The sequence below is a fragment of the Myotis yumanensis genome, unplaced genomic scaffold (assembly GCF_028538775.1).
Source record: "Myotis yumanensis isolate MYYU_CA2020_CCGP unplaced genomic scaffold, mMyoYum1.0.hap1 SCAF_12, whole genome shotgun sequence".
Taxonomy (NCBI): domain Eukaryota; kingdom Metazoa; phylum Chordata; class Mammalia; order Chiroptera; family Vespertilionidae; genus Myotis; species Myotis yumanensis.
In genome coordinates, this window is record NW_027223763.1 from 39,553,183 (window position 1) to 39,565,437 (window position 12,255).

The window sequence follows — 12,255 nt, forward strand, 5'->3', positions numbered from 1 at the left end:
CAGTTACACGCACCTGAACGCTATCAAGCCCACATCACTCAGGCACGTGGGGCCACGTGTTCGGACCATAGGTTCAAGCTTACAACTACAGCTGTTGGCTATAATTGTGCTGGGAGGGCTCTGCCCTCCAAGCTGGGAGTTGCACGTGGCAATGAGAGGACTGTGCCCTCTCATTAGTCCGAGGCTTGAACCTGTACTAACACTGTAGCCGCTCTCCACAGGAGTGAAGTCTGGGGACTGGTGAGTAGTTGTGTGGCTAGTAGTTCCTAGGGCACATATTGAGAGGATAAGGCAGGAGGCAGCAAGAGATGAGGAAGGGAAGACTGGGTAAATTTGTTAAAAGCCTTTCACATAACTCTTAGAATTTAAGTTCTATTATGCAAGCTAGGGAGGTGAAGAACTGTTTTAAAAATATTTCGGAACCGAACCGGTTTGGCTCAGTGGATAGAGCGTCGGCCTGCGGACTGAAGGGTCCCGGGTTTGATTCCGGTCAAGGGCATGTACCTTGGTTGCGGGCACATCCCCACTGGGGGGCGTGCAGGAGGCAGCTAATCGATCTCTCTCATTGATGTTTCTAGCTCTCTATCCCTCTCCCTTCTTCTCTGTAAAAAATCAATAAAATATATTTTAAAAAAATATTTCAGAAAACATTTGTTGAGCATAAACTGCTTGATCTTAGAAGTATAACAGAATATGATGTAGGACCAGCCCATAGGGAACTTGCAGTTTGTGGAGTGATTACAACCAGTAGAGGTGGCTCTAGGGTTTTTGGGGAAGGACTTTAATTGCTCCTACAAACAATCCGTTCCAAATTCACTGGGTATCATCATCACTGTCTTTGATGTGGCTGACGGAAGTTTCCTCAATCTTTTAAAAAAATATTTTTATTGATTTCAGAGAGGAAGGGAGAGGGAGAGAGAGAGGTAGAAACATCAGTGATGAGAGAGAATCATTGATTGGCTGCCCCCTGCACGCCCCCTGCTGGGGATTGAGCCTGCACCCAGGCATGTGCCCCAACCGAAAATCTAACTGTGACTTTCTGGTTCATAGGTCACTGGCTGGGCCTCAATCTTTGTTAACTATGGTTTGGCAAATATTGTTATTTTATTAATATATAACATAAAACCTATATAAAAAACAATGTCCTTCATATTCAAACAAGAAAATATCCCTACTCCACTCTTTCAATCAGACAGCTCCCTCCCCACGCCTGCCCTGTATAGGAAGTCTGGAACAGGCAACAATGACAGGTTTTACTATCTACTGAGGCAAGGCGGTCTGCCAGGTGTGTGCTGGGGGACCCACAGGCCCAAATCAATTGTTATAGCACGAGGTGGTATGTGCAGAAGGGACATGCAGAGGCGCTCTTGTGGGCACTTAATGTGCGTGGGGAGAGGTGGCTTCCTGGAGGAGCTCAGTCCAGTGTGGAGGCTTTGGGATAGAAGTTGGGGATGGACATTTCTAGCAGAGGATTTGCCAGTTACCAGGAGCCAGTAAGGTTTGGCTTGACTGGAGTGTGTTTCAAGTGCTGCAGACAGACTGCGGTGCCTGCTCTGTGGAGGAGAGGTTGGAGGCTGAAGGTTGGAGAATGGAATGGTCGCCTTGATGAAGAAAAGGTGTTGAAGAAAGTGTTTAGGCTCCCTTGACCAACATCTGTTCTGTGATAACCATCTAGTAGGTTGAAGTGAGTTGTGGGGAGAGAAAGGAAGCCCACTTTTATTGACTCAGCCTAGCTCTCTCATAAGTTCATGTTCTTGCTCCAAGAAATCTCATAAAACAATGAAAATCATGATCCCAATATAAACTGCCAAATAGTTCTTTGGCCAGAGTCTGCATTTTTCAGCCTGGTTGATTTCTCCCAGATCAAATGGACCACCCAGGTTAGTAAGAGACCAATTTTTATTGGACCCGAGGGTCTGAACTTGGGGTCTTAGGGGAAGCGTGCTGAGTGAAAACATGAAAAATGTAAGCATGCATGATTTTGGAAAATGGTCCTTGCCCCCATTTAATTTTTAGAGGAAGCAATAAAAACTGAAGGTTAAAGGTTCTATCAGGGAAATAGAATTTCAGCTGACCAGTCAGAATTTCTTAAAGTGGCACCCACCATTGGCCTAGCTTCATTGGGGTCATCAGGCACACACTCGCTGTAGGTAGGAGTGGGGGGCATCTCCTCATACTTGCTCTGGCCATGGCACAGTCTAAGCTCTTTTTTTTTTTTTTTTTTTTTTTTTTTTTAAAAACCAAGGCAAGACTAGACCTTGGTTAAAAAAAAAAGAGTGAAAAGAGATGCAGCGAGAACTGTTCCTAATTTTAGCATCAAATTCCCTAACCATGGACAATTCAAAATGTCCTAACTTGACACTGTCCTCCAGGAGTTTTTCTTTGCCTGCCGACTGATATTAATGGATTGACCATGTCAAATATTTGTGGGCCATGTGCCTGATTCGTGTGTCTCTGACTCCTGCCCCTGCCAAAAGCAATTCCTGAATCATGAGTAAAAATTTAAATTATGTATCTCTGAGTGATAAATTTTTTTGTTGTGACTCCTACAGAGAAAGTGTTTCATTAGCTAAATTAGCTAAAAACTTGATTGGTCTCTGGGCACACGAGGGGGACCGGGGCTCCCCTCAAGGCCACTGGCCTGCCTGAGAAAGCTGCCTTGGTCCTTTTCTCTGGGAAGAAGAAGACTAGGTAAGATCAGGCAGTACCTTTAGCACCTGTCCCTCTCTTCTGACAGGGAACACTTCCAGGCCTTCTCATCTTCTTTTGGCCCCACTCAGGTAGAGTGGCCTCCCACTGGCTCAGCCAGATCAAGACCCTCACCCCAGCCTCCACCCAGAGCCTCCCAGGCCCGGCTAGGATTTGCACTCTCGGTCCCGAGAGCAGGATGGATTAGTGTTCAGGGCTCCCACACTGACTCTATCAAAGCTTTCCTCCGCACATTTCCATTATGTGCACGGCTCTGTTAACCAAACCTATTATCTTTCCCCCTTGGTTTTCAAGTTGAGAAAGGGAAAGCAACTTCTTTAATGGCACACAGATTGATGATTAACATTTTACATGTCCCTGCTGCTAAGTAAAAGAACTGCTTTGTGGACAGTGAAAATGCCTAGGAGAAGGAAGCGGGAGTCAACTTGGTTTATTAAGTTGTGCTGCTTCGTTAATCACCATGGTTTTTTATGGCGGTGCTTAAAGGCCCATCCATTGTACTTCTCGGGAATGGGGCAGATCACACACAAGTGCACCTTTGACATCTGGCATAGCAGCCGGCTGTCTGCGCTCTTGCTCTTAAGCAGTGTGGGGAGCTGCATTTACTGTGACCATGCTGGCCCCTCTGATTTAAGTTTCTGCAGAGGGCAATGAATTACCTTAAAGGAGCTTCACTGCACAACTCTAAGTTTTATGCCGGACCCCTGCCAGCTTCCCCACTTTATGAGTATGAACAATCAGACAATTGAACTGATTTGACTTTGCCACTCCTGGAGTTTCATTGCCTTGAACCTGGGGATGTAATGATGGCAATGCCATGCTAAGTGCCGCTCTGACTAGCAGCAGTGCCCGCTGCCCATTCAAGTAGGGCACCCATCCTTGTTAGCTGAAAACGGCTCTGATTTGCAGCAAGGGGGAAAATAGATCCCATGCAATCAGATTAACTCAACTCTGAATGTTATTTTCATTTAACACGATGGAACCAGGCAGTGTCCCAATTTTTTTTTTTTTTCCAGTGGAGTCTCATAGCACGGGTGCAGGAGGCACCTGCCAATCCCAGATGCAGGTTGCAGACACGTATATACACTCACCTACATAACACGAATATGCTCCGGATTGCAGACAGGTTCAGGCTCAATGAGTATCGTCAACAAAGGGCATCTGGTCCAGGCATAACCAGAGAGCGAGTAACTTGTAATGCTTAAACCTAATGTCAGTACGTACTCACTTTAGCTCTGTGTGAAACTGAAGACAGGCGTTAAGGTTTTGTTATTGTACACTTTCTATGTCAGAGCACAATTCACTTTCAGGCTTTATATGTAAAATGAATTTCCTCTGACATCCTTTCAAAATACTGTTATCGCATTTGGAAGAGCAATGCAATGAGTGCTCACTATAAAAAAATCCAGTGAAGAACCCAAAAGAAGGTATAAGTCACCCACCATGTTACTACTTAGAGACCCCCTATTATGAAAACTTATCCAGGCATCTCAGTCTGTAAATGTACACTGAGTGATTGCTTCATTCATTCATTTTGCCATCTATAAGCAAATTTAAATGTTGTTAGAACAGTATGGAAAATGAACACACACACATTTAAACTGAAAACTCCCTGGAATGTTCAAATGTTTGCTGGACATTGACTGCTAGACTTGAAGTCAAGCAGACATATCAGACAATTTAATACTTATGCTTCTTCCCTAGCTGGTTTGGCTCAGTGGATAGAGCATTGGCCTGCAGACTGAAGGGTCCCAGATTTGATTCCGGTCAAGGGCACATGCCAGGTTGTAGGCTCGATCCCCAGTGTTGGGTGTGCAGGAGGCAGCCGAACAATGATTCTCTCTCATCATTGATGTTTCTATCTCTCGCTCCTCTCTTCCTCTCTGAAATCAATAAAAATATATTTTAAAAAATAACTATGCTTCTGATGTCCCCCAAATCTACTTCTCCCACAGTCTCCAATATCAATCAATGCGATCCCATCCTTTTTGTTGCTAAGGCCAAAAATTTGGAATCATTTGGATTCCTCTCGTTTGACTCTATATCCAGGATATTCACAAGTCCCCTCAGGCCTGCCTACAAAATGTATTCAGAACACAATCACTCTCACCATCTCCAGTACCATCACTGCTCACCTGGTCTATTACAATCATATTTGTATTGGTCCCCTGAACTCCTGCAGGCAATTTGAATGAAACTATACATTTTAGAAATGCCACATGCTTTTACGTCCTTCAAAAATGTGACAGTGAGGTGTTGTGGAAAGAGCAGACAGTTAAAACCAGATTGGTCTGTATTTTAATCCTAGTTGTGATGGTTACCAGCTGTGTGGCCTTAGAAAATTTATTTTTATTTTCTGAGTCTCTTGGTTTCTTCATCTGTAAAGTAGGGCTAAATAATATCTATCTCCTGGGGCTGTCACATAAATTAAGACAATTCACACTAAGTAACTAGCAACAGTCTGACACACAGTAGGTGCTTTGTAATTGTTCATTCTCCTGCTCCATCTCATTCATTCAGTTGGGGAAGATGATGAGCAAACAGAAAAGAAACATCATGACCTTTAGGCAAGTTGGTTTCTATGCATTAGATAAAGCATATGATCTCACAGAGGAGATGAACCTCATCAATCAGTCTGGCCTGAGCTCTTGGCTCTCAAAGCTTTGTGATTGTCCAAGCTGAGTTCATTCTGGTGCCTCCCAGTAGGTGAGGGTGTGTCAGAGCTGTCAGTGTCCTGAAGGGGAGGATCGCAGTCAGCACCTAGATGGCTGCTGGTTGAAAGCTGGACCCTCACGCAACAGCAGGGAAAGTACGCAGGGAAGCCCCTTCCCAGGAGGAACTGTGAGATGAGTGTTTTTACCTATTCTCTCTGTGCTTGGCCCGGGTTTATAGCTGTAGGGGGGAAGAGAGGGGGATCCTGCACCCTAAGAACTGCTTCTTTGTTTGCTACAGTCCTGTGGGACTCATGAATGCAAACCCCATTGGCTCTCAAAGCCAGGAGATCCCGGCTTAGCTCAGCTGCAAAACTGGGCACAGATGTATGTTCAAGCTCCTTCCAGGGTGACACTGGTGATTTGGAGGGGCTGGGGGAGAAGACAAAGGAGGAACCATTGCTCCCCTGGGCTCTGGGGAGGATGACAGTCAGCCCCTGCTTGTGGGTATTTTCTCATTTGCCTGGTGTGCAGGTGTCACTCAGCTCCTTTCTGAGCTGTCTCTCAGAAGGAATTGGGTGCATTTGATATGTCCACGGGAGGGCGGCAGCTCAGGAGACTCCTATGTCACCATCTTGGTTTGGAACTCCAAGTGATTTATTTTTATGTCTTCTCTGCTTCCCCAGAGGCCAAGACAGAGGACAGGCAGGGCAGCTGGTTGGTCCCCATGTTCCAGGTGTCCTGGGCCAAAGGGCTTTTTCTGAAAAAGGGCTTTTTTTTTTTTTTTTGAAACTACTGCCCTGCCAGCTAGCTAGGTTTTCATGGAAGTTAGATTTGAATCAAAGCTAGATATTCTTTTAAATATTTTATGAGTGGTAGGTTACATTACAACTTTTAAAAAGAACATTTTAAACCTATATTTATCTAATTAATAATATCAAAATTAAAGCAATTAACTTTGATTCTTCTTTATAGATGATGAGTTTAGTTTCTTTGCTTTAAAGATATATTCTCTACTTTCCTTTAATCTTCATTAAATTTTTTTGGGGGGTCCTGCACTGTATTATTTGAAATAGAAACTTTTTTTTAGTGTTCAATTTTGTTATAAGTGCAGTAATTATTTAGATTTATCAGTTAACATTTGTGATTCTGTTTCAGGGTTTATTGAAGGCAGTGTAGTATAAAGGCTGAGTGTGTGAGATTTGGAGCCAGAATGCCGGGGTTCAAATCCTGGGGCCACCTGTTACTGGCTGTATGATTCTGAGTAGGAAAGTGGACTTCTCTATATCTCACCTGCCTCACTGGAAAGGAGGAATAATAATGGCAGCTACTTCATTGGTTTGCACAAGAAGATTTAAATGAACACCCAGGAGAGTGTCCAGCATATAGCAAGCGCTATTAACTATTATTATTTTCTCTTTTGTGTTTGGTTCATCCTTCAGTGTTTTGGTACATGTCTTTGAAAAGTGTCTTCTTTATCCAAGAAAAGTATATTGTTGCTATTCTTTTGCAATCTTGCATCTTTGGCTATGATTTTTTTTTTTTTGCATTTTCACTTAGGAACAAGACATTGGGGGGTTATATGATTCTTGGGTAATAGTTTTTAATTTTTCCCCCTGAAAGCTGATAAATAGCATTTTATTGTCTTCTAGCATGTATTTGCTGCAAAATTCAATGCAACTTTTGTCCCTTGAAAGTGTTTTATCTTTTGGGATTAATCCAATAAAAATGTATTATGCTGGTTCTTTGTATAAGATACAGTTCTATGCTCTAGGTATATAGCAGTGAACCAAACCTTGTGAAGCTGATGAACTAATTGGGGTGGAGGTGGGGGAAAGACAATAACCCATTACCCTGACTAACCGCCAAGGTCTGAGGGAACAGTTCCCAGAAGACTGCCTTCACTTCTGACTCCAATTGTAAGTTTAGGGTGCATTCAAAACCACTCTCAGATTTGATAATTTGCTAGAAGCACTCAAAAAACCTGCTAAAGGCTATTATACCCACAGATATGGTTTATTATAGGAAAAGACCAGGACCAGACAAAGGAAGAGATGTACAGGGTAGAGTCTTAGAGGGGTCTAAATGGGAAGCATCCATTGCCTCTCCCCTTGGAGTCATGGTGGCATTACCTCCCTCTGACCATGGTGCATGACATTATGCATGTATGATGCCAATCACGAAAGCTCATCTAAGCTGTTGGTGTCCTGCGTTTACTGGGCTCAATCACATACTGCCGCCTAGCTGACTTCAGTCTCCAGCCCCTCTGGGAGGCTAGTCTAATACCTTTAGTCTCCACTCCCTTCGGAAGTCAGACTGATTCGGCACAGCCCAAAGCCCCCAGCATAAATCACATGGTTAGACTGTGTAGTGTCCAAAGCCTGCAGGCAAAGATACTTCTATCAGGAAGGACATTCCAGGGGCCGGGAGATCATCTCAGTAGCCAAGGACAAAATGCAGACCTCTCTTTGGGTGAGGTTATTTCTTTACCACACACCAATTAATATACAGCAAGTGCCATGAGGAATAATGAAGCAGAGTAAGGGGGATAGAGGGAGGTGGGGGTGGTTCCTCTGTAGAGAGGGTGGCAGGGAAGGCCTCTCCTGAAGCCACAGGAAGAGTGGGAGTCAGTCATGCTGACATTTGGGGAAGAGCATTGCAGGCAGAGGGAACTGTAAGATCAAAGGCACTGAGCAGGCAAGTAGTTGGGAAGAAGCAGGAAGGAAGTCATTTTAGTTAAGATGGGTGAGCCCAGTGTAGGCATTGGGGGAGAGGGGGTGGTGAGTGGCAGGAGAGAAGGTAAGAGGTGGGAGAAAGGCAGATCCTACAGTCCCTTGTATATTTTGGATTTTCACTCTCAAGGAGATGGGAAGCCCCTAGAAGGATTTGAGCAGAGGAAAGGCATGCATGACTTGGGTTGTGAACCGTTGGGTCTTGGCCCTGCGGGAAGAGTAGTCTGCCGGGAGCAAGAGCAGAGCAGGGAGCTTGGTTAGAAGACTAATGCAGTAGCGAAGGGCAGAGGTGAGAGTCCCTGGGAGAAAGGGATAAAATGACAGCGCGGAGGTACATGCAGTTAAATTCTCCTACTAAGTGCTGACATTTGTAGCTCTCCTTACCCCGCCACCTCCCAGAATCCAACCCGTCAGAAGTTTGTTCACTTTACAGTCGGTTTTCTAAAGGCAACTTTTTTGTTTATTGATCAACTCTACTTACTTTTAACAAATTCCGCTTTTGTCTACATTACTTCTTTCAATTTTATTTATTTTTTAAATTTAAGAACCAATAACGTTATTTGAAGAAATGGTAAACTTGAACATAACAACTTATGTGAACGTTCTTCCAGGGCAATACGGCAACATGCGTGCTGGGCAAGTCGCCCCAAGGCCATCAGGAAGGCAGTCCGGGCTCAGTTCTCCGTGCGGGCACCCAGAGCGAGCGTGTCAAAGAGGGACTCGGCCAGGCTGGAGGTCGGGGCTCCCAGCTTGCGCAGCTGGCTGACACTGGCGCCCAAGTTGTAGACCAACTGCACATCCTGGCGCAGGAAGTGACGCACCAGGAAGGCGCGCAGGTGGGCGTCCTTCTTCATGGTGGCCAGCAGGTGCAGGTTGCGCAGGCTCTGGGTCACCATCCTTGCCATCTCCAGGGCGCTTTCCATGGCTTCCAGGCCGCTCTCCCACTGGCTCTGCTCAGGCCCCAGGATGTTTCGCAGGCAGATCCGCCCCCCTCGCTGGTTCTGCAGCCTCATCAAGGTCTGCGCGTGCTTCCACTCCTCCCTCGACTGCCCCAGGAAGAAGGCGGCGAAGTGCTGCAGGGCCTGTTCCTGGCGGTCGAAGTAGAAGGCGATGGACAGGTACACGTAGGAGGCGTGCAGCTCCACGTAGATCTGGTGGTTGAGGCAGTCCTCGCAGTCGGCACGGTAGTTCTGGCGCACCTGGGAGACGGGCCGCGGCACCAGCACGAGCGGCGCAGGAAGCAGCGGTGGAGGCGCAAGCACAGGTAACAGGTTTTCCGGGGGAGGCCCTCCGGCCAAGAAGGTCATCAGGGCCTCGTGGCGAGGGCTGAGGGGCGGGCTGCGTGGTGGGCAGCGGCGCGGGCGAAGGCGGTGGCTTCTCCGGGGTCGGATCATCCCCATGGTGGCGGCTGAGGGCAGCCGAAAGCTGAGTCAGCGGTGGTGGCGGTGGGGGACCTCGAAATGTCCCTGGGGGACCCTACCAGGGTGGCCGGAGACGGGTTCTCAGGTGTTAGGCTGCGGGCTGTGACCGTTGGCTTTGCGGTGGCACCGGAAGCGGAAGCGGTGACCTGACCGGAAGCGGAAGAGGTGACCATCACTCTTGATTGTTGGGAGGGGGAGGGGCGAGGGGAGGTTGGAGGGAGGACCCCTTGGAGAGGGGAGTCTCCGTTTTATATTGGTTGATCTTATTTTAATTTCTTGAGCTGAGTGTTTAGTCTTATTGTCTAAAATATGTCTATTCCACAGAGTTCCACTTGCTTGTATCCCGTAAGGGGTGGTATTTAGTGTTCACGTTATTTTTGCTTCTAAGTCATGTGTAATTTAAGTTTCGACTTCCTCTTTAATCCAGGAATTACTTAGAAGTTTATTTAAAAATTTCTAGGTGCTTTAATCTTTTATTTATTTATTTATTCATGGTGCTTGAGGATTTTATTTTGTTGCTTTATTTCTAAATTTTCCATTGTGGTGAGTGACTTCTTTTGGGATTTTATTGAGAGTTTCTTTGTAATTCAATACAGACTCAATTTTTATGAACGTTCCATGTGTTTGGAAATAATGTGCATTCTTTGTTTATTGGGTACAGAGTTAAATATTTATCTCTTGAGATCAAACTTGTTAACTGTGTTATTAAAATCTTCCCTAAATTTTCTTGAGAAAAAAAGCTGTTTGATCTTCTGGGATCTGAGCTCTGTGTGATTTTTGTCCACTGTGGCTTTTTCAGTTTCTCCTTGGAACTCTGATTTTGCTTTATATTTCAAAACTACATTGTTACGTACATAATTGTAGATGACTATGAAATTTTCCAAGTGGATTTATAATGAAAAAAACAAACAAACCACTAAATAGTCCATACTATAATTTTCTTGAATTTCATTTTGTCTGATTACTATTTCTACGTACTAAAAAATAAATCTTGCCAAAACCGGTTTGGCTCAGCGGATAGAGCGTCGGCCTGCGGACTGAAGGGTCCCAGGTTCGATTCCGGTCAAGGGCATGTACCTGGGTTGCGGGCACATCTCCAGTGGGAGATGTGCAGGAGGCAGCTGGTCGATGTTTCTCTCTCATCGATGTTTCTAACTCTCTATTTCTCTCCCTTCCTCTCTGTAAAAAATCAATAAAATATATTTAAAAAAAAATAAATAAATCTTTCACTTTTTTATTTTTAACTGTCAGTTTGTTTTAAGGCTCTTTAAAAACGCATTATATGTTTAAATTTGTATCAAACCTGATTTGTGCCTCTATCTTTACACACCTGTTATAAATTGTCAGTATGCATAAACTTATTTTTGAATCATTTTACTATGTTTTCTACTGTTTCTTTTTCTCCTTTTTCCCTCCAGTAATGCAATGCATTGAATCTTTTTATTTTTATTTCTTATTAGTAAGAATTTATGATTTTGTACATGTAGATCCTGATTTGTATTGTTAAATTTGTTCACTGGAGTTTTATAGTATTTACTAGAAGCCCAGCGCACGAAACCGCACGCGGTGCCGTCCCGCCTTGCTCATAGCCCTACCCACCACCCTGCCTCACTTGCAGCCCCACCCACCCGCCGCCCGCCTTGCTGCATTCGGAGCCTGTGGGTGGTGGGGGAGGGACCGAGAGGTGCTCAATGCACCTCATGGTGACCTGTCTTTTGGTCGCCCTGGTCGTCATGGACACTGGCTTTTTATATACAGGCAGTCCTCGGGTTATGTGGGACTCAACGTATGTCATTTTGTGGTTATGTCGCTATCTCCCATTTACAGTATTTATAAAAAGAAAGTTCCATCATTTTGATGTATGTACATATGTGCTTTATGTTTTTTTATTATTTATTTACCACAAGTAAAGGTCAGGAATTATTATCTTTCTTTTAAATTTTTTTTACTATTTCACTTCATTACTGCTGTGTATGTGCTCCATGTGAGTGACATAGGTGCTTATGTAGGTGGGTTCCTACTAATGGCGAAAATCACATTACATCTTGCCATAGGAATGGATCTCCGAGGTAACCCAAGGACCTACTGTATATAGATTACTGTAGTGAATGAGGTTTTTTTACCATTTTAATTTTTACTGAGATAGTATTTTAAAATGTAGATTTTTGCATACTTATCATTTGTGCAGCTATCTAATCAAATTATCTTTTTAATTTGGATGGATTTTTGAAAAGTAGTTTTTGGATTTTCTAGATATGCAATTATGTTATTTAAAATATAAAGATGATTTTGTTTCTTTCCCCCTAATATTTATACTGATTATCTAAATCTCTTTATCAGGTATACATGGTTTTCTTCTATTTAGATATCAGAATTTTTATTATAAATGTCTTTTTGGTAGCTATTAGTAAAGCTGTAAATGCTTCTCCTTTAATTTATTTTAGTATGACATTTATTTGAAACTTACTAGGTGTGACATTTAGTGTACAGCTTTTAAGAAGCATTGTTTTGGAACTGCTGACACATGTAAAAAAAAAGGGGTAATATTGTCCTGGCTAATGTGGCTCAGTTGGTTGAGTATCGTCTCATGCACCAAGTGGTTGCTGGTTTGATTCTCAGTCAGGGCACATGCCCAAGGTTGCGGGGGCTCAATCCCCAGTAGATGACTTGCAGGAGGTAGCTGATCGATGTTGTGCTTTCACATCAATGTTTATCTCCCTTTCTCTCTCTCTCAAATCAATA

General features: G+C 44.2%; 1 protein-coding gene across 1 annotated transcript; it reads right to left on the reverse strand.

Moving 5' to 3' along the window:
* Positions 1–8,766: 8,766 nt before the first annotated feature.
* LOC139021137 (ferritin heavy chain-like) lies at positions 8,767–9,492 on the reverse strand. The gene has a single exon (XM_070431390.1). The coding sequence runs from the start codon at positions 9,490–9,492 to the stop codon at positions 8,767–8,769; it is 726 nt and encodes a 241-aa protein (XP_070287491.1).
* Between the last annotated feature and the right edge of the window lie 2,763 nt (positions 9,493–12,255).

What these genes read in the sequence shown, in the direction of transcription:
- LOC139021137 (XM_070431390.1), bottom strand. Translation starts at nt 9,492, where the DNA reads ATGGGGATGATCCGACCCCGGAGAAGCCACCGCCTTCGCCCGCGCCGC.